The sequence below is a fragment of the Giraffa tippelskirchi genome, chromosome 7, assembly GCF_054371585.1.
Source record: "Giraffa tippelskirchi isolate mGirTip1 chromosome 7, T2T-mGirTip1v1.2.pri, whole genome shotgun sequence".
Classification (NCBI taxonomy): Eukaryota; Metazoa; Chordata; class Mammalia; order Artiodactyla; family Giraffidae; genus Giraffa; species Giraffa tippelskirchi.
This window is the reverse complement of record NC_137281.1, coordinates 65,197,071-65,217,885: the sequence shown is the minus strand read 5'-3', so window position 1 is coordinate 65,217,885 and position 20,815 is coordinate 65,197,071. Positions and strand designations below refer to the sequence as shown.

Genomic DNA, 20,815 nt, shown 5'->3' with positions numbered 1-20,815 from the left:
AAGTGTTTTAGTCTATTGAGTTTTTGTGTCCTCAGTTGTGTCTGATTCACGGCAACTCACGAACTCTACACAGCCAGGCTCTTCCGTCCATGGAATTCAGGGCAATTTTTTTCTGTCACAGTAAATGCCCACCCTGGGTGATCCAAAGGCAAGGGCTCAGAGGCTCCTGAGAGAATAACTCCTTTCAGCTGAGCACAGAGCTGGCTCCTCACTGGGATGCCTGTGGCCTGGGGCTCCCAGAGGGGACAGCAGCACTCGCCCCACCGTGTGGTCACTGCTGCAAGTGCAGGCTGCTCCTCACTCCCCCTTGACAGTGTCCCTGAGGGCAGAACAGTGTGAATCTACTCAAGGTGGAAATGCAAACTGCGATGCAACCAAACTTCCCACAAGGTCTCCAAAACCACTCAGGAACAGGGAATTGGAAACTGCAGGGCATGACATGAATGGAGATGGAGACTTGACACCTTACACCGAGTTCACTTCCAGTTATCCCTAGACAAAGTTTCCATGAAAACTTGTCACAAATCTAGAAGAACAATGAGCAGAAACCGGACACGTGCTTTGAGTCTTCACACACAAAACTAAAAGGCAGTCCACAAAACAACCCAGAGAATACAGTGGACTTTGCAAAATCAAAGATATCTACCGTGGGAAAGACCTCATTACAAAAGCAAAAGACAGGTCATACATCGCGAGACGAATGAGTGGAAACACAAAGCTTCTCAAGGACGTGTCTCCAAACAGACAAAGAACACCAACACAACAAGCCTGTGAAAACTAGGGAAAGGTCTGAAGGGACGCCAGACTGAGGAAGACACACACAGAGTATCCCGGATGATGTCCAGCACTGAGGGCCTGAAGAAACAACAGTCTAGTTGCACTCCCTCAGGCCTGTGTGACCCTGGATGAGGCCTCTGTTTCCCGGTGGCTCTGAGAGATGGACAGGGAGGAAGGGGAAGAGAAATCACTTGCACTTCTAATACTCACAGCAAAGTCTTCCAATGAGAAGGGAATTATCACCCCCACTGACAATGCCATTCACTGAAGTGATACCCACGAGTCCATCTAACCCAGAAGGGAAGGAAGGACCTGTTCTCACAAAACGGCGAGAGATGGAAGAAAGAAGATCAAGCCCACACCAATCACTGGAAAGAGAAGCTGTGCTCAGGGCTTGAAAGAATTCCTATTGGGAAAATGATGTCACAGCCCCACAAGGCAATCCACAGCTTCGATGCTATTCCTCCCAAAATGCCAATGCATGTTCGCACCGAACAAAGAATTGCAAAAGGGGTTACGGAAACAGAAAAGAGCCTAAATTGTCAATACAATCCGACGAAAAAGCCCCGATACGGACGTCCAAGGTTGTGTGAAAGGAAATTAGACGACCAAACTAGGATCCTCAGGAGAGTATCGGAGAAGGCGATGGCGACCCACTCCAGTACTCTTGCCTGGAAAATGCCATGGACGGAGGAGCCTGGTAGGCTGCAGGCCATGGGGTCGCGCAGAGTCAGACACGACTGAAGTGACTTAGCCGCAGCGGCAGCAGCAGGACAGTATGCTATTGGGAATACAACAACACACACAGATCCAGATCGATGGAATAAAGTTGAGGGTCCAGAAACAAACCCCGGCATCCAAGGTCAACTCATCTCTGACACAGAAGGGGAGAATATCCAAATGGGAACAAGAAAGCCTCTTCAATCAATGTCCATGGGAAAACCAGACAGCTACATCTGAAGAACGCTATTGGTTTTGATCCCACACCACCTCAATATCGGGGAAAAACCTCACCCTAAAGACTGATGTCATGAGATAGCTAGAAAGAAGCGTAGGTCAAAGGCTCCTTAACATCAGAGTCTCCTTGCCATTTGCTGGGCGGAGGTAGAAATGGGTCTCTTCAAGTAAGGGAAAGAGGGAAACCAAGTACACCAATGGGTTTCCATCCAATGGAACCTCTTCACAACAGAGAAGCTAAGCATTCACAAATGCAAAAGATAGGAAACGGAACATGAGAGACTCCTTGCAAGTGGTGTATCTGAGAAGGGGTTCATATGGAAAGAGACGAAGAATGCACAGCACTCAGATTCCAAGAAACACCACCACCACCCTTGACCCTTCCCCCATGACCAACTCCGACCTAAAGCCTTTCTCTCCCTCTAACCTATCCCTAAAACATAACCCTCATCTAATCATATACATGTGCATTCCTAGCATCCATCCATCCACACACGAGAGAGAAAGAGGAAGACACAGACTGAATCGAGAAAGGAAAAGAGAGGGACACAGCCAGAGAGAGACACGGAACCAAAGAGAGGAAAGGAGTCGATGGTCCAGACTTTTCATCAATCTGTCTCGAAGGTAGAAGCAATGACAGCGCCCATCCACCCCAGAAGGGGGAAACGGACGGAAGGTTTGGAGAGGAAAAGACAAGAACGCAGGGAGCCATTAGAAGCTCAGCCACCCGCAGAAGCCGAGCTGGGACACTTGAACAGAATCTCAATGGAAACAGAGGACCAGAAAGTTGGCTACTCTTTTCTATCAGAGAGGGAGACCTTCGAGTCTTCCTTTCGGTCCTCCAACTTGCATGCGGGGTCTCCAAACAGTCAGGAGGGGGAGTGCCTTTTCCTGGGTACCACGGCGCATCCAGGCCTCGTTCTGCCCCATTCTGTGCTGTGTCAGCCCTGGATGGAGTCTTTCTTTCTGAAGTCTCAGCGCACAAGCTCCACGTGATATCAGCCCCAGGTGGAAAGGCATGGAGCTGCTCGTAGGCCGACAGACCTAGGAAACAGATGGGAGAATGACCCCCACTCTGCAGATGGAGAGACCGGGGAAACCCTGAGGGGCATATGCTTGTCCAGGGCCACACCACTTACGAGAAGAAGGAGCCTGGTCTGAGAGCAGCGGGGTCCTCGGAGCTCAGGCCCTGGCTGCACCCAGGCCTCCCCAGCGCTGTGGGCTGGGCTGTGTGGCTGTCACTGTGCCTGCACATGGCCTAAGGGGGGTGGTCGAGCAGTCAGAAACCCAGAGATTCCCTTGCGAAGTTTTGGGGAAGGGACCTCAGCACGAACCCCAGGAAATGATGTCACCTGCCGGCAACAGAACCCAACAGAACCCGCAACCCGGGTATCCAGGCCTCCAGAGCGGAGAGGAGCCCCCAGCCAGATCACTTGCTACCAGGATGTTCTGCTGCTTGCCCCTGCCCAGAGGCCGGGGCCTCAGGAGAGCTCACAGGCAGTGAGCGTGGGCACCCTGTCGACGTTGGCTCAGGGCACCCCCGAGAGGCCTCTGGCCCTTTGCCCGGAGAAACAGAAAGGTAACACGGGGAGCCCCAGGCGGGGCCAGGCCACCTCTCCCATGCCACCCGGAAACACCGGGTCCTTTGCCTGTGTGTGTGGATGCGGGTTTCTCGGGGTGTGTCTCCCTCAAGGAAGCCCAGGCGGATGTGGGGTCAGAAGCCTGCGGAGAAGTTGTGTCCACACCCCAGGGGAGAGCAGGCTGGGTGGGATGGGGAGAGTGCGGGCAGCGCCGGCCGCCCAGGCTGACCTCACACCCTCAGGTGGGTCTCTTTCCTCCCGGGTGGGGATCTGAGCAGACACACGTCTCTGACCCTTCTGGGAAGAGAAGTTCGAGCAGGCAGAAGCAGCGGCTCCACTGGCCAGGCCCAGCTCGGAAAACTCCCAGCACGGCTGGCTGACGGTCACTGTCGTTGCAGAGCTTCCCACGTGATGAGGCCGAGGACGGGGACACCCCGTCCACCTCCCGGAGGGAGGGGTCGGAGCACCACCCCCCCGCCCGTGAGGCCCAGTGCAGGCTCCAGGTGAGCGTGCCCACGGAGGCATCAGCCCCACCGGGGGCGAAGCGGAGGCGGGGAAGGCCTGCTGCCGAGACACCGCCCAGGATACACCCGGCGGCCCAGTCTGAGGCTGCCACGGAGCTCAGCACACCCGGCTCCGACCCAGAGTCCCGAGAACCCCGGCCTCTGAGGCAGCAGGAGGACCTGGAGCCCAGCACGCCAGAGCACAGAGGTGAGGACGCTGGGGCTGGTGCACGGGAGTGTGTGGGGAGGGGGTGCTGAGCTACACACGGACGAGTCCCCGAAAGATGCTGCTGGGCCTGCAGCAAGCGCTGGCCTCACACCCCCACCCCCATCTTGCACACTTCAGTCCCAAAAGACATCCGACCCTGGGTATTCTTTGGGAATCTCTTGGAAGCTTTCTGTCCCGGGATACGCACATGCCAAGGCTGGCCTGTGGGCAAACTTTGCTTCTCCCCCAGCTCTAGCACTGGCCTCCAACTGGAACCAGGCTCTACTTCCCAGACCTGTCCCTACAGAGGTGGTGGCTCCAGGTGCAGGACCCAGGGATCCACCGAGGCCAGATGGAGAACCGAGACTTGTCCTCGCAGAGACACCAGGCCAGCTGGGTACTGGCCAGCACACCGGGCAGATCGGATCTCCGTGCCTGCAGGGCCCCCAGCCCCAGGCACTGATGTCCCACCCCCTCAGCCAGAACCTCCACCTCCACGTGCACCTGTACCTGCTCGGGCTTTGGCAGGAGAACCCGAGGCAGAGGAGGAGTCACCGCCTCGGCAGGGAGAGCCTGCCCTGGCTCCCGCGCAACACCCAGACGCCGACGATGACTCACTCGCCCCTGCAGGAAGAACGAGCCCCCGCTCTGGGCAGAGACCCAGAGCCCTTGCCGGAAACACCACGTCCAGGGGAGCGGTCGGCTCTGCAGCCTCCATCCCTGTCTGCTCACCGTGGACGCCGGCAACTCGGTCTGCCCCCAGGGGACATGGAGTTCCTTTCCCCTGAACTGCTTTGCATTTGGTTTGTTTCCACCTTTCTGGTGATGTTTTATTTTGTGTATGGTTTCCTGTATTTCTCTTGGTTAAGTTGGGATTAGTAAACTTTTTCATCATTGTTGCAATTTGGGAACACTGTTGTGTAACTCTGGTGATACTGTGTTACCATCCCAATTTGTAGTTTCAGACCCGTTCGATCTTTATGCCCCACCCCCCAACAAAGCCTGGATTCAAGGCAAGCACGCCCTGTTCATCCCTCCCCCCGATCCTGAACACAATTTCATCTTTTCTTTCTGCATTCCTTCCTATATTCTTGGTGTCCCCAATCAATGACTCTCAGTGAAATGACTGAAGGAGTTTTTTTCGGACTCTCCACCTACTGTAAGACTCCATTGGAGAGTTCTCATTTGTATGTCATTTGAACTAGCCTTTGATAGCTGAAAGGACGGTGTACGTCCTTTCAAGATATCATGTGCCAAACGAAGCCCTTTTGGCAAATGCCATCATTATCTCCAGGCAGGCATTGCTGTTTGAAGGGTGACATCTCAGCCAGAAGGCAGAGGCTGAGCTCCTCTTGTTGCACCAGCTCCCAAAAGAAGCCAAGAAAGGGAGCTGGAACAACAAACCACCCCAACGCCCAGGAAAGCGTTCTTCACGACAGAAGGCTAGAAAATGACCCAACAACCTTGTGGCCCAGAACCCCTCTAAAAAATCACTGTTCCATAAAAAAGAGAAACACATGGGAAGTTCCAAGGAGAGGCAATGCCCATGGCCAGTGTACTTTAGAGACGGCCTGACCGCTCCGGGGAAGACACGCACCGACGGAACCCCTTGGGAAACAGCAGTGATAGTCCTCACCGTCGTAAGGGTTTCCTCTGGGGACAACCTGCCCTGGGCACCACATGAGGGAGCAGACCGGCTTCTCTTCCTCTGCCCCCACACCATTCACTCATGAAGGCAGCTCAGGTGTTCTCATGCCCTGCCTGCCTGCCTGCCTGCCTGGCTCATCCGTGAGCTGTGCCCACCTCCAGGGCAGGACTCCACCTTCTCCTCTCTGTGTACCGTGAATCTGCACACAGTGGGCTTTCAGAACCTTAGGAGACTTGAGCCATTCCCACTGGAGCCAGAACCCTCCCCAGGAAGGAAAACAGCTGTGGAGTCATTTTGGCCCCAGCACTGGTTCCCAAACCCTGGCGGCTCCTACAGCCTCTACGGTGTGAAGAGGGAGGTCCCTTTTGACAGAGCTTTCCGGCTGTCAGATCTAAGCTGTTGTTTCCCTGTCAGCTGTGTCTCTTCCGTTGCAGCCAGGTGGGCCACGCTGCTCCAAAGGAGCTCACAAGCTGAGTTGCAAGGGAGGTATTGAGAGGACAGGGATGGCTACAACGTGCTGCAAACTGAGTGAGGGTCCCCACAATCCTCAGCAAAGGTCTGTGGTGTGCAAGTGGGGAGTAGAGGGCCCCCAAGTTCCAAAGGAAGGGAGGTACTCGGGAGCTGAAGCCCTTGGCTGCTGTGGTAGCAGCTGCAGATGGCAGCTCGTCCACAGTGCACTTCGAATGAGGTCATATGAGCGGGACTCTGGAAATGGCTCCGAAATCCAGAGAAAGGGGTCAGGGTATGTGGGAATCCGGCGGGGGTGGGGGGTGGATGAAGGAAGGTGTCCTTCCCCTCTCCAGTGCAATTTGGTTTGGTGAGTCTCAAAGCTACCAGATGGCACTTCCCAAGTCAGGCCCCCGCAGGAATCAGGGTGGGCTGCGTGCCTCGGCCCCTGCCACAGGGACAAGCCACACCACTGGCCTCCCTGAGCTCAAATGGCCGGATCTGGGGGTTCTGTCTGGGTGCACACCTCCTTGCTGTGGCCAAGTTCCCCCCTTCTCTGAGCACCAGCTTCATCCTCTCGAAGGAGGACATCGATTGCTACCTTGGCACGTTACTCTCTTCATCCTGTGAAGACTCATTAGGCTTATCCTACAATTACTAGCTGGCCCGAAGAGATATCTCCTGAATCCAGATTAAGCTGGAGTCTCCCAGGCTCATCTGGCATGTCTTCCCTGAAGTCTGCCAAAACCCACACCCTTGCATTTCCAGGGACTCCCCTTAGCCAGCTGGGCAGAAAACCCAGCATGCTTCAAACAAGCTGACAGACAAGCGGGAGAGGACTCACGGGCAGACGGCCTCCCTCAGGTCTCGGGTGGAGCTCTGGGACCACAGCAGCAACGGGCCATCCCAGCCCCTGGGCTCAGCAGCGCCCTCATTCTCAGGCCGGCGGCTCTGCCCTGAGGGGAGCAGGAAGGTCACCAACTGCCGCAGGCGGACCTCAAGCCCCTCCCACTGCTGGAGCCTGACCTCCCCCGGCCCCACCCCTTCCCCTACCCCAGCAGGACGAGAGCTCGTCTTCCCCTGGCTTCCAACGTGAGGCCCGGCCCTGGGCCCCGATTGGGCACTGCCCCAGTCCGGAGCCAATCACAGTGGCCAGGGAGGTGGAACGCACCGATTGGCCAGGGCCAGGTCATGTGACCATGCTCCCCAGGAAACTCAAATATTACCAAGATTCCCTAACAAACCAATGAACAAAATTATCCAGTAAACGCAAACCGTACTTTTTAATGAGGCCAATGTCACAGAAAAAAAAAAAATGCTTCACAATGAACTGCTCAAGGAAGCTACTAAATAAACTTTCAGAAAAGTTAAGTCGTTTTTTTTTTTTTTTTTTTAATAGGGTGACGGAGAGCTATACCTTTCCCATCTATGTGAATTTAGGTTTAAACTAGATTTCCCTTGGCTATTATATAAGACAAAAAACCCCACATCACCCCCTTTCACTACCCCCACCCCCAAAAAGTGTTTTAGTCTATTGAGTTTTTGTGTCCTCAGTTGTGTCTGATTCACGGCAACTCACGAACTCTACACAGCCAGGCTCTTCCGTCCATGGAATTCAGGGCAATTTTTTTCTGTCACAGTAAATGCCCACCCTGGGTGATCCAAAGGCAAGGGCTCAGAGGCTCCTGAGAGAATAACTCCTTTCAGCTGAGCACAGAGCTGGCTCCTCACTGGGATGCCTGTGGCCTGGGGCTCCCAGAGGGGACAGCAGCACTCGCCCCACCGTGTGGTCACTGCTGCAAGTGCAGGCTGCTCCTCACTCCCCCTTGACAGTGTCCCTGAGGGCAGAACAGTGTGAATCTACTCAAGGTGGAAATGCAAACTCCGATGCAACCAAACTTCCCACAAGGTCTCCAAAACCACTCAGGAACAGGGAATTGGAAACTGCAGGGCATGACATGAATGGAGATGGAGACTTGACACCTTACACCGAGTTCACTTCCAGTTATCCCTAGACAAAGTTTCCATGAAAACTTGTCACAAATCTAGAAGAACAATGAGCAGAAACCGGACACGTGCTTTGAGTCTTCACACACAAAACTAAAAGGCAGTCCACAAAACAACCCAGAGAATACAGTGGACTTTGCAAAATCAAAGATATCTACCGTGGGAAAGACCTCATTAGAAAAGCAAAAGACAGGTCATACATCGCGAGACGAATGAGTGGAAACACAAAGCTTCTCAAGGACGGGTCTCCAAACAGACAAAGAACACCAACACAACAAGCCTGTGAAAACTAGGGAAAGGTCTGAAGGGACGCCAGACTGAGGAAGACACACACAGAGTATCCCGGATGATATCCAGCACTGAGGGCCTGAAGAAACAACAGTCTAGTTGCACTCCCTCAGGCCTGTGTGACCCTGGATGAGGCCTCTGTTTCCCGGTGGCTCTGAGAGATGGACAGGGAGGAAGGGGAAGAGAAATCACTTGCACTTCTAATACTCACAGCAAAGTCTTCCAATGAGAAGGGAATTATCACCCCCACTGACAATGCCATTCACTGAAGTGATACCCACGAGTCCATCTAACCCAGAAGGGAAGGAAGGACCTGTTCTCACAAAACGGCGAGAGATGGAAGAAAGAAGATCAAGCCCACACCAATCACTGGAAAGAGAAGCTGTGCTCAGGGCTTGAAAGAATTCCTATTGGGAAAATGATGTCACAGCCCCACAAGGCAATCCACAGCTTCGATGCTATTCCTCCCAAAATGCCAATGCATGTTCGCACCGAACAAAGAATTGCAAAAGGGGTTACGGAAACAGAAAAGAGCCTAAATTGTCAATACAATCCGACGAAAAAGCCCCGATACGGACGTCCAAGGTTGTGTGAAAGGAAATTAGACGACCAAACTAGGATCCTCAGGAGAGTATCGGAGAAGGCGATGGCGACCCACTCCAGTACTCTTGCCTGGAAAATGCCCTGGACGGAGGAGCCTGGTAGGCTGCAGGCCATGGGGTCGCGCAGAGTCAGACACGACTGAAGTGACTTAGCCGCAGCGGCAGCAGCAGGACAGTATGCTATTGGGAATACAACAACACACACAGATCCAGATCGATGGAATAAAGTTGAGGGTCCAGAAACAAACCCCGGCATCCAAGGTCAACTCATCTCTGACACAGAAGGGGAGAATATCCAAATGGGAACAAGAAAGCCTCTTCAATCAATGTCCATGGGAAAACCAGACAGCTACATCTGAAGAACGCTATTGGTTTTGATCTCACACCACCTCAATATCGGGGAAAAACCTCACCCTAAAGACTGATGTCATGAGATAGCTAGAAAGAAGCGTAGGTCAAAGGCTCCTTAACATCAGAGTCTCCTTGCCATTTGCTGGGCGGAGGTAGAAATGGGTCTCTTGAAGTAAGGGAAAGAGGGAAACCAAGTACACCAATGGGTTTCCATCCAATGGAACCTCTTCACAACAGAGAAGCTAAGCATTCACAAATGCAAAAGATAGGAAACGGAACATGAGAGACTCCTTGCAAGTGGTGGATCTGAGAAGGGGTTCATATGGAAAGAGACGAAGAATGCACAGCACTCAGATTCCAAGAAACACCACCACCACCCTTGACCCTTCCCCCATGACCAACTCCGACCTAAAGCCTTTCTCTCCCTCTAACCTATCCCTAAAACATAACCCTCATCTAATCATATACATGTGCATTCCTAGCATCCATCCATCCACACACGAGAGAGAAAGAGGAAGACACAGACTGAATCGAGAAAGGAAAAGAGAGGGACACAGCCAGAGAGAGACACGGAACCAAAGAGAGGAAAGGAGTCGATGGTCCAGACTTTTCATCAATCTGTCTCGAAGGTAGAAGCAATGACAGCGCCCATCCACCCCAGAAGGGGGAAACGGACGGAAGGTTTGGAGAGGAAAAGACAAGAACGCAGGGAGCCATTAGAAGCTCAGCCACCCGCAGAAGCCGAGCTGGGACACTTGAACAGAATCTCAATGGAAACAGAGGACCAGAAAGTTGGCTACTCTTTTCTATCAGAGAGGGAGACCTTCGAGACTTCCTTTCGGTCCTCCAACTTGCATGCGGGGTCTCCAAACAGTCAGGAGGGGGAGTGCCTTTTCCTGGGTACCACGGCGCATCCAGGCCTCGTTCTGCCCCATTCTGTGCTGTGTCAGCCCTGGATGGAGTCTTTCTTTCTGAAGTCTCAGCGCACAAGCTCCACGTGATATCAGCCCCAGGTGGAAAGGCATGGAGCTGCTCGTAGGCCGACAGACCTAGGAAACAGATGGGAGAATGACCCCCACTCTGCAGATGGAGAGACCGGGGAAACCCTGAGGGGCATATGCTTGTCCAGGGCCACACCACTTATGAGAAGAAGGAGCCTGGTCTGAGAGCAGCGGGGTCCTCGGAGCTCAGGCCCTGGCTGCACCCAGGCCTCCCCAGGGCTGTGGGCTGGGCTGTGTGGCTGTCACTGTGCCTGCACATGGCCTAAGGGGGGTGGTCGAGCAGTCAGAAACCCAGAGATTCCCTTGCGAAGTTTTGGGGAAGGGACCTCAGCACGAACCCCAGGAAATGATGTCACCTGCCGGCAACAGAACCCAACAGAACCCGCAACCCGGGTATCCAGGCCTCCAGAGCGGAGAGGAGCCCCCAGCCAGATCACTTGCTGCCAGGATGTTCTGCTGTTTGCCCCTGCCCAGAGGCCGGGGCCTCAGGAGAGCTCACAGGCAGTGTGCGTGGGCACCCTGTCGACGTTGGCTCAGGGCACCCCCGAGAGGCCTCTGGCCCTTTGCCCGGAGAAACAGAAAGGTAACACGGGGAGCCCCAGGCGGGGCCAGGCCACCTCTCCCATGCCACCCGGAAACACCGGGTCCTTTGCCTGTGTGTGTGGATGCGGGTTTCTCAGGGTGTGTCTCCCTCAAGGAAGCCCAGGCGGATGTGGGGTCAGAAGCCTGCGGACAAGTTGTGTCCACACCCCAGGGGAGAGCAGGCTGGGTGGGATGGGGAGAGTGCGGGCAGCGCCGGCCGCCCAGGCTGACCTCACACCCTCAGGTGGGTCTCTTTCCTCCCGGGTGGGGATCTGAGCAGACACACGTCTCTGACCCTTCTGGGAAGAGAAGTTCGAGCAGGCAGAAGCAGCGGCTCCACTGGCCAGGCCCAGCTCGGAAAACTCCCAGCACGGCTGGCTGACGGTCACTGTCGTTGCAGAGCTTCCCACGTGATGAGGCCGAGGACGGGGACACCCCGTCCACCTCCCGGAGGGAGGGGTCGGAGCACCACCCCCCCGCCCGTGAGGCCCAGTGCAGGCTCCAGGTGAGCGTGCCCACGGAGGCATCAGCCCCACCGGGGGCGAAGCGGAGGCGGGGAAGGCCTGCTGCCGAGACACCGCCCAGGATACACCCGGCGGCCCAGTCTGAGGCTGCCACGGAGCTCAGCACACCCGGCTCCGACCCAGAGTCCCGAGAACCCCGGCCTCTGAGGCAGCAGGAGGACCTGGAGCCCAGCACGCCAGAGCACAGAGGTGAGGACGCTGGGGCTGGTGCACGGGAGTGTGTGGGGAGGGGGTGCTGAGCTACACACGGACGAGTCCCCGAAAGATGCTGCTGGGCCTGCAGCAAGCGCTGGCCTCACACCCCCACCCCCATCTTGCACACTTCAGTCCCAAAAGACATCCGACCCTGGGTATTCTTTGGGAATCTCTTGGAAGCTTTCTGTCCTGGGATACGCACATGCCAAGGCTGGCCTGTGGGCAAACTTTGCTTCTCCCCCAGCTCTAGCACTGGCCTCCAACTGGAACCAGGCTCTACTTCCCAGACCTGTCCCTACAGAGGTGGTGGCTCCAGGTGCAGGACCCAGGGATCCACCGAGGCCAGATGGAGAACCGAGACTTGCCCTCGCAGAGACACCAGGCCAGCTGGGTACTGGCCAGCACACCGGGCAGATCGGATCTCCGTGCCTGCAGGGCCCCCAGCCCCAGGCACTGATGTCCCACCCCCTCAGCCAGAACCTCCACCTCCACGTGCACCTGTACCTGCTCGGGCTTTGGCAGGAGAACCCGAGGCAGAGGAGGAGTCACCGCCTCGGCAGGGAGAGCCTGCCCTGGCTCCCGCGCAACACCCAGACGCCGACGATGACTCACTCGCCCCTGCAGGAAGAACGAGCCCCCGCTCTGGGCAGAGACCCAGAGCCCTTGCCGGAAACACCACGTCCAGGGGAGCGGTCGGCTCTGCAGCCTCCATCCCTGTCTGCTCACCGTGGACGCCGGCAACTCGGTCTGCCCCCAGGGGACATGGAGTTCCTTTCCCCTGAACTGCTTTGCATTTGGTTTGTTTCCACCTTTCTGGTGATGTTTTATTTTGTGTATGGTTTCCTGTATTTCTCTTGGTTAAGTTGGGATTAGTAAACTTTTTCATCATTGTTGCAATTTGGGAACACTGTTGTGTAACTCTGGTGATACTGTGTTACCATCCCACTTTGTAGTTTCAGACCCGTTCGATCTTTATGCCCCACCCCCCAACAAAGCCTGGATTCAAGGCAAGCACGCCCTGTTCATCCCTCCCCCCGATCCTGAACACAATTTCATCTTTTCTTTCTGCATTCCTTCCTATATTCTTGGTGTCCCCAATCAATGACTCTCAGTGAAATGACTGAAGGAGTTTTTTTCGGACTCTCCACCTACTGTAAGACTCCATTGGAGAGTTCTCATTTGTATGTCATTTGAACTAGCCTTTGATAGCTGAAAGGACGGTGTACGTCCTTTCAAGATATCATGTGCCAAACGAAGCCCTTTTGGCAAATGCCATCATTATCTCCAGGCAGGCATTGCTGTTTGAAGGGTGACATCTCAGCCAGAAGGCAGAGGCTGAGCTCCTCTTGTTGCACCAGCTCCCAAAAGAAGCCAAGAAAGGGAGCTGGAACAACAAACCACCCCAACGCCCAGGAAAGCGTTCTTCACGACAGAAGGCTAGAAAATGACCCAACAACCTTGTGGCCCAGAACCCCTCTAAAAAATCACTGTTCCATAAAAAAGAGAAACACATGGGAAGTTCCAAGGAGAGGCAATGCCCATGGCCAGTGTACTTTAGAGACGGCCTGACCGCTCCGGGGAAGACACGCACCGACGGAACCCCTTGGGAAACAGCAGTGATAGTCCTCACCGTCGTAAGGGTTTCCTCTGGGGACAACCTGCCCTGGGCACCACATGAGGGAGCAGACCGGCTTCTCTTCCTCTGCCCCCACACCATTCACTCATGAAGGCAGCTCAGGTGTTCTCATGCCCTGCCTGCCTGCCTGCCTGCCTGGCTCATCCGTGAGCTGTGCCCACCTCCAGGGCAGGACTCCACCTTCTCCTCTCTGTGTACCGTGAATCTGCACACAGTGGGCTTTCAGAACCTTAGGAGACTTGAGCCATTCCCACTGGAGCCAGAACCCTCCCCAGGAAGGAAAACAGCTGTGGAGTCATTTTGGCCCCAGCACTGGTTCCCAAACCCTGGCGGCTCCTACAGCCTCTACGGTGTGAAGAGGGAGGTCCCTTTTGACAGAGCTTTCCGGCTGTCAGATCTAAGCTGTTGTTTCCCTGTCAGCTGTGTCTCTTCCGTTGCAGCCAGGTGGGCCACGCTGCTCCAAAGGAGCTCACAAGCTGAGTTGCAAGGGAGGTATTGAGAGGACAGGGATGGCTACAACGTGCTGCAAACTGAGTGAGGGTCCCCACAATCCTCAGCAAAGGTCTGTGGTGTGCAAGTGGGGAGTAGAGGGCCCCCAAGTTCCAAAGGAAGGGAGGTACTCGGGAGCTGAAGCCCTTGGCTGCTGTGGTAGCAGCTGCAGATGGCAGCTCGTCCACAGTGCACTTCGAATGAGGTCATATGAGCGGGACTCTGGAAATGGCTCCGAAATCCAGAGAAAGGGGTCAGGGTATGTGGGAATCCGGCGGGGGTGGGGGGTGGATGAAGGAAGGTGTCCTTCCCCTCTCCAGTGCAATTTGGTTTGGTGAGTCTCAAAGCTACCAGATGGCACTTCCCAAGTCAGGCCCCCGCAGGAATCAGGGTGGGCTGCGTGCCTCGGCCCCTGCCACAGGGACAAGCCACACCACTGGCCTCCCTGAGCTCAAATGGCCGGATCTGGGGGTTCTGTCTGGGTGCACACCTCCTTGCTGTGGCCAAGTTCCCCCCTTCTCTGAGCACCAGCTTCATCCTCTCGAAGGAGGACATCGATTGCTACCTTGGCACGTTACTCTCTTCATCCTGTGAAGACTCATTAGGCTTATCCTACAATTACTAGCTGGCCCGAAGAGATATCTCCTGAATCCAGATTAAGCTGGAGTCTCCCAGGCTCATCTGGCATGTCTTCCCTGAAGTCTGCCAAAACCCACACCCTTGCATTTCCAGGGACTCCCCTTAGCCAGCTGGGCAGAAAACCCAGCATGCTTCAAACAAGCTGACAGACAAGCGGGAGAGGACTCACGGGCAGACGGCCTCCCTCAGGTCTCGGGTGGAGCTCTGGGACCACAGCAGCAACGGGCCATCCCAGCCCCTGGGCTCAGCAGCGCCCTCATTCTCAGGCCGGCGGCTCTGCCCTGAGGGGAGCAGGAAGGTCACCAACTGCCGCAGGCGGACCTCAAGCCCCTCCCACTGCTGGAGCCTGACCTCCCCCGGCCCCACCCCTTCCCCTACCCCAGCAGGACGAGAGCTCGTCTTCCCCTGGCTTCCAACGTGAGGCCCGGCCCTGGGCCCCGATTGGGCACTGCCCCAGTCCGGAGCCAATCACAGTGGCCAGGGAGGTGGAACGCACCGATTGGCCAGGGCCAGGTCATGTGACCATGCTCCCCAGGAAACTCAAATATTACCAAGATTCCCTAACAAACCAATGAACAAAATTATCCAGTAAACGCAAACCGTACTTTTTAATGAGGCCAATGTCACAGAAAAAAAAAAAAATGCTTCACAATGAACTGCTCAAGGAAGCTACTAAATAAACTTTCAGAAAAGTTAAGTCGTTTTTTTTTTTTTTTTTTAATAGGGTGACGGAGAGCTATACCTTTCCCATCTATGTGAATTTAGGTTTAAACTAGATTTCCCTTGGCTATTATATAAGACAAAAAACCCCACATCACCCCCTTTCACTACCCCCACCCCCAAAAAGTGTTTTAGTCTATTGAGTTTTTGTGTCCTCAGTTGTGTCTGATTCACGGCAACTCACGAACTCTACACAGCCAGGCTCTTCCGTCCATGGAATTCAGGGCAATTTTTTTCTGTCACAGTAAATGCCCACCCTGGGTGATCCAAAGGCAAGGGCTCAGAGGCTCCTGAGAGAATAACTCCTTTCAGCTGAGCACAGAGCTGGCTCCTCACTGGGATGCCTGTGGCCTGGGGCTCCCAGAGGGGACAGCAGCACTCGCCCCACCGTGTGGTCACTGCTGCAAGTGCAGGCTGCTCCTCACTCCCCCTTGACAGTGTCCCTGAGGGCAGAACAGTGTGAATCTACTCAAGGTGGAAATGCAAACTCCGATGCAACCAAACTTCCCACAAGGTCTCCAAAACCACTCAGGAACAGGGAATTGGAAACTGCAGGGCATGACATGAATGGAGATGGAGACTTGACACCTTACACCGAGTTCACTTCCAGTTATCCCTAGACAAAGTTTCCATGAAAACTTGTCACAAATCTAGAAGAACAATGAGCAGAAACCGGACACGTGCTTTGAGTCTTCACACACAAAACTAAAAGGCAGTCCACAAAACAACCCAGAGAATACAGTGGACTTTGCAAAATCAAAGATATCTACCGTGGGAAAGACCTCATTAGAAAAGCAAAAGACAGGTCATACATCGCGAGACGAATGAGTGGAAACACAAAGCTTCTCAAGGACGGGTCTCCAAACAGACAAAGAACACCAACACAACAAGCCTGTGAAAACTAGGGAAAGGTCTGAAGGGACGCCAGACTGAGGAAGACACACACAGAGTATCCCGGATGATATCCAGCACTGAGGGCCTGAAGAAACAACAGTCTAGTTGCACTCCCTCAGGCCTGTGTGACCCTGGATGAGGCCTCTGTTTCCCGGTGGCTCTGAGAGATGGACAGGGAGGAAGGGGAAGAGAAATCACTTGCACTTCTAATACTCACAGCAAAGTCTTCCAATGAGAAGGGAATTATCACCCCCACTGACAATGCCATTCACTGAAGTGATACCCACGAGTCCATCTAACCCAGAAGGGAAGGAAGGACCTGTTCTCACAAAACGGCGAGAGATGGAAGAAAGAAGATCAAGCCCACACCAATCACTGGAAAGAGAAGCTGTGCTAAGGGCTTGAAAGAATTCCTATTGGGAAAATGATGTCACAGCCCCACAAGGCAATCCACAGCTTCGATGCTATTCCTCCCAAAATGCCAATGCATGTTCGCACCGAACAAAGAATTGCAAAAGGGGTTACGGAAACAGAAAAGAGCCTAAATTGTCAATACAATCCGACGAAAAAGCCCCGATACGGACGTCCAAGGTTGTGTGAAAGGAAATTAGACGACCAAACTAGGATCCTCAGGAGAGTATCGGAGAAGGCGATGGCGACCCACTCCAGTACTCTTGCCTGGAAAATGCCCTGGACGGAGGAGCCTGGTAGGCTGCAGGCCATGGGGTCGCGCAGAGTCAGACACGACTGAAGTGACTTAGCCGCAGCGGCAGCAGCAGGACAGTATGCTATTGGGAATACAACAACACACACAGATCCAGATCGATGGAATAAAGTTGAGGGTCCAGAAACAAACCCCGGCATCCAAGGTCAACTCATCTCTGACACAGAAGGGGAGAATATCCAAATGGGAACAAGAAAGCCTCTTCAATCAATGTCCATGGGAAAACCAGACAGCTACATCTGAAGAACGCTATTGGTTTTGATCTCACACCACCTCAATATCGGGGAAAAACCTCACCCTAAAGACTGATGTCATGAGATAGCTAGAAAGAAGCGTAGGTCAAAGGCTCCTTAACATCAGAGTCTCCTTGCCATTTGCTGGGCGGAGGTAGAAATGGGTCTCTTCAAGTAAGGGAAAGAGGGAAACCAAGTACACCAATGGGTTTCCATCCAATGGAACCTCTTCACAACAGAGAAGCTAAGCATTCACAAATGCAAAAGATAGGAAACGGAACATGAGAGACTCCTTGCAAGTGGTGTATCTGAGAAGGGGTTCATATGGAAAGAGACGAAGAATGCACAGCACTCAGATTCCAAGAAACACCACCACCACCCTTGACCCTTCCCCCATGACCAACTCCGACCTAAAGCCTTTCTCTCCCTCTAACCTATCCCTAAAACATAACCCTCATCTAATCATATACATGTGCATTCCTAGCATCCATCCATCCACACACGAGAGAGAAAGAGGAAGACACAGACTGAATCGAGAAAGGAAAAGAGAGGGACACAGCCAGAGAGAGACACGGAACCAAAGAGAGGAAAGGAGTCGATGGTCCAGACTTTTCATCAATCTGTCTCGAAGGTAGAAGCAATGACAGCGCCCATCCACCCCAGAAGGGGGAAACGGACGGAAGGTTTCGAGAGGAAAAGACAAGAACGCAGGGAGCCATTAGAAGCTCAGCCACCCGCAGAAGCCGAGCTGGGACACTTGAACAGAATCTCAATGGAAACAGAGGACCAGAAAGTTGGCTACTCTTTTCTATCAGAGAGGGAGACCTTCGAGACTTCCTTTCGGTCCTCCAACTTGCATGCGGGGTCTCCAAACAGTCAGGAGGGGGAGTGCCTTTTCCTGGGTACCACGGCGCATCCAGGCCTCGTTCTGCCCCATTCTGTGCTGTGTCAGCCCTGGATGGAGTCTTTCTTTCTGAAGTCTCAGCGCACAAGCTCCACGTGATATCAGCCCCAGGTGGAAAGGCATGGAGCTGCTCGTAGGCCGACAGACCTAGGAAACAGATGGGAGAATGACCCCCACTCTGCAGATGGAGAGACCGGGGAAACCCTGAGGGGCATATGCTTGTCCAGGGCCACACCACTTATGAGAAGAAGGAGCCTGGTCTGAGAGCAGCGGGGTCCTCGGAGCTCAGGCCCTGGCTGCACCCAGGCCTCCCCAGGGCTGTGGGCTGGGCTGTGTGGCTGTCACTGTGCCTGCACATGGCCTAAGGGGGGTGGTCGAGCAGTCAGAAACCCAGAGATTCCCTTGCGAAGTTTTGGGGAAGGGACCTCAGCACGAACCCCAGGAAATGATGTCACCTGCCGGCAACAGAACCCAACAGAACCCGCAACCCGGGTATCCAGGCCTCCAGAGCGGAGAGGAGCCCCCAGCCAGATCACTTGCTGCCAGGATGTTCTGCTGTTTGCCCCTGCCCAGAGGCCGGGGCCTCAGGAGAGCTCACAGGCAGTGTGCGTGGGCACCCTGTCGACGTTGGCTCAGGGCACCCCCGAGAGGCCTCTGGCCCTTTGCCCGGAGAAACAGAAAGGTAACACGGGGAGCCCCAGGCGGGGCCAGGCCACCTCTCCCATGCCACCCGGAAACACCGGGTCCTTTGCCTGTGTGTGTGGATGCGGGTTTCTCAGGGTGTGTCTCCCTCAAGGAAGCCCAGGCGGATGTGGGGTCAGAAGCCTGCGGAGAAGTTGTGTCCACACCCCAGGGGAGAGCAGGCTGGGTGGGATGGGGAGAGTGCGGGCAGCGCCGGCCGCCCAGGCTGACCTCACACCCTCAGGTGGGTCTCTTTCCTCCCGGGTGGGGATCTGAGCAGACACACGTCTCTGACCCTTCTGGGAAGAGAAGTTCGAGCAGGCAGAAGCAGCGGCTCCACTGGCCAGGCCCAGCTCGGAAAACTCCCAGCACGGCTGGCTGACGGTCACTGTCGTTGCAGAGCTTCCCACGTGATGAGGCCGAGGACGGGGACACCCCGTCCACCTCCCGGAGGGAGGGGTCGGAGCACCACCCCCCCGCCCGTGAGGCCCAGTGCAGGCTCCAGGTGAGCGTGCCCACGGAGGCATCAGCCCCACCGGGGGCGAAGCGGAGGCGGGGAAGGCCTGCTGCCGAGACACCGCCCAGGATACACCCGGCGGCCCAGTCTGAGGCTGCCACGGAGCTCAGCACACCCGGCTCCGACCCAGAGTCCCGAGAACCCCGGCCTCTGAGGCAGCAGGAGGACTGGAGCCCAGCACGCCAGAGCACAGAGGTGAGGACGCTGGGGCTGGTGCACGGGAGTGTGTGGGGAGGGGGTGCTGAGCTACACACGGACGAGTCCCCGAAAGATGCTGCTGGGCCTGCAGCAAGCGCTGGCCTCACACCCCCATCCCCATCTTGCACACTTCAGTCCCAAAAGACATCCGACCCTGGGTATTCTTTGGGAATCTCTTGGAAGCTTTCTGTCCCGGGATACGCACATGCCAAGGCTGGCCTGTGGGCAAACTTTGCTTCTCCCCCAGCTCTAGCACTGGCCTCCAACTGGAACCAGGCTCTACTTCCCAGACCTGTCCCTACAGAGGTGGTGGCTCCAGGTGCAGGACCCAGGGATCCACCGAGGCCAGATGGAGAACCGAGACTTGTCCTCGCAGAGACACCAGGCCAGCTGGGTACTGGCCAGCACACCGGGCAGATCGGATCTCCGTGCCTGCAGGGCCCCCAGCCCCAGGCACTGATGTCCCACCCCCTCAGCCAGAACCTCCACCTCCACGTGCACCTGTACCTGCTCGGGCTTTGGCAGGAGAACCCGAGGCAGAGGAGGAGTCACCGCCTCGGCAGGGAGAGCCTGCCCTGGCTCCCGCGCAACACCCAGACGCCGACGATGACTCACTCGCCCCTGCAGGAAGAACGAGCCCCCGCTCTGGGCAGAGACCCAGAGCCCTTGCCGGAAACACCACGTCCAGGGGAGCGGTCGGCTCTGCAGCCTCCATCCCTGTCTGCTCACTGTGGACGCCGGCAACTCGGTCTGCCCCCAGGGGACATGGAGTTCCTTTCCCCTGAACTGCTTTGCATTTGGTTTGTTTCCACCTTTCTGGTGATGTTTTATTTTGTGTATGGTTTCCTGTATTTCTCTTGGTTAAGTTGGGATTAGTAAACTTTTTCATCATTGTTGCAATTTGGGAACACTGTTGTGTAACTCTGGTGATACTGTGTTACCATCCCACTTTGTAGTTTCAGACCCGTTCGATCTTTATGCCCCACCCCCCAACAAAGCCTGGATTCAAGGCAAGCACGCCCTGTTCATCCCTCCCCCCGATCCTGAACACAATTTCATCTTTTCTTTCTGCATTCCTTCCTATATTCTTGGTGTCCCCAATCAATGACTCTCAGTGAAATGACTGAAGGAGTTTTTTTCGGACTCTCCACCTACTGTAAGACTCCATTGGAGAGTTCTCATTTGTATGTCATTTGAACTAGCCTTTGATAGCTGAAAGGACGGTGTACGTCCTTTCAAGATATCATGTGCCAAACGAAGCCCTTTTGGCAAATGCCATCATTATCTCCAGGCAGGCATTGCTGTTTGAAGGGTGACATCTCAGCCAGAAGGCAGAGGCTGAGCTCCTCTTGTTGCACCAGCTCCCAAAAGAAGCCAAGAAAGGGAGCTGGAACAACAAACCACCCCAACGCCCAGGAAAGCGTTCTTCACGACAGAAGGCTAGAAAATGACCCAACAACCTTGTGGCCCAGAACCCCTCTAAAAAATCACTGTTCCATAAAAAAGAGAA

At 54.9% G+C, this 20,815-nt stretch overlaps 2 protein-coding genes across 3 annotated transcripts; both read left to right on the top strand.

Moving 5' to 3' along the window:
• Positions 1–10,782: 10,782 nt before the first annotated feature.
• On the top strand, positions 10,783–12,567 carry LOC145514072 (uncharacterized). Its single transcript, XM_081511150.1, has 3 exons — positions 10,783–10,952; positions 11,352–11,664; positions 11,915–12,567. Exons 1-3 carry the CDS (start codon positions 10,818–10,820, stop codon positions 12,541–12,543), a joined length of 1,077 nt encoding a protein of 358 aa, XP_081367276.1. The 5' UTR covers positions 10,783–10,817; the 3' UTR covers positions 12,544–12,567.
• A 5,822-nt stretch (positions 12,568–18,389) lies between these two features.
• Positions 18,390–20,210, top strand: LOC145514071 (uncharacterized). 2 transcript variants are annotated; one of them, XM_081511149.1, is made up of 3 exons: positions 18,394–18,591; positions 18,991–19,302; positions 19,553–20,210. In XM_081511149.1, the coding sequence occupies exons 1-3, from the start codon at positions 18,457–18,459 to the stop codon at positions 19,556–19,558; spliced, it is 453 nt and encodes a 150-aa protein (XP_081367275.1). In that variant the 5' UTR covers positions 18,394–18,456; the 3' UTR covers positions 19,559–20,210. The 2 variants fall into 2 exon arrangements, with proteins under 2 accessions (XP_081367274.1, XP_081367275.1); XM_081511148.1 differs by having other exon boundaries at positions 18,390–18,591; positions 18,991–20,210.
• Positions 20,211–20,815: the final 605 nt, after the last annotated feature.

Bases quoted from the DNA above. Each gene is read 5' to 3' on its own strand.
- LOC145514072 (XM_081511150.1), top strand. From the start codon at position 10,818: ATGTTCTGCTGTTTGCCCCTGCCCAGAGGCCGGGGCCTCAGGAGAGCT. The intron at 10,953-11,351 runs GTAACACGGGGA...CTGTCGTTGCAG, and splicing joins TTGCCCGGAGAAACAGAAAG to AGCTTCCCACGTGATGAGGC. The intron at 11,665-11,914 runs GTGAGGACGCTG...CTTCTCCCCCAG, and splicing joins CAGCACGCCAGAGCACAGAG to CTCTAGCACTGGCCTCCAAC.
- LOC145514071 (XM_081511148.1), top strand. From the start codon at position 18,457: ATGTTCTGCTGTTTGCCCCTGCCCAGAGGCCGGGGCCTCAGGAGAGCT. The intron at 18,592-18,990 runs GTAACACGGGGA...CTGTCGTTGCAG, and splicing joins TTGCCCGGAGAAACAGAAAG to AGCTTCCCACGTGATGAGGC.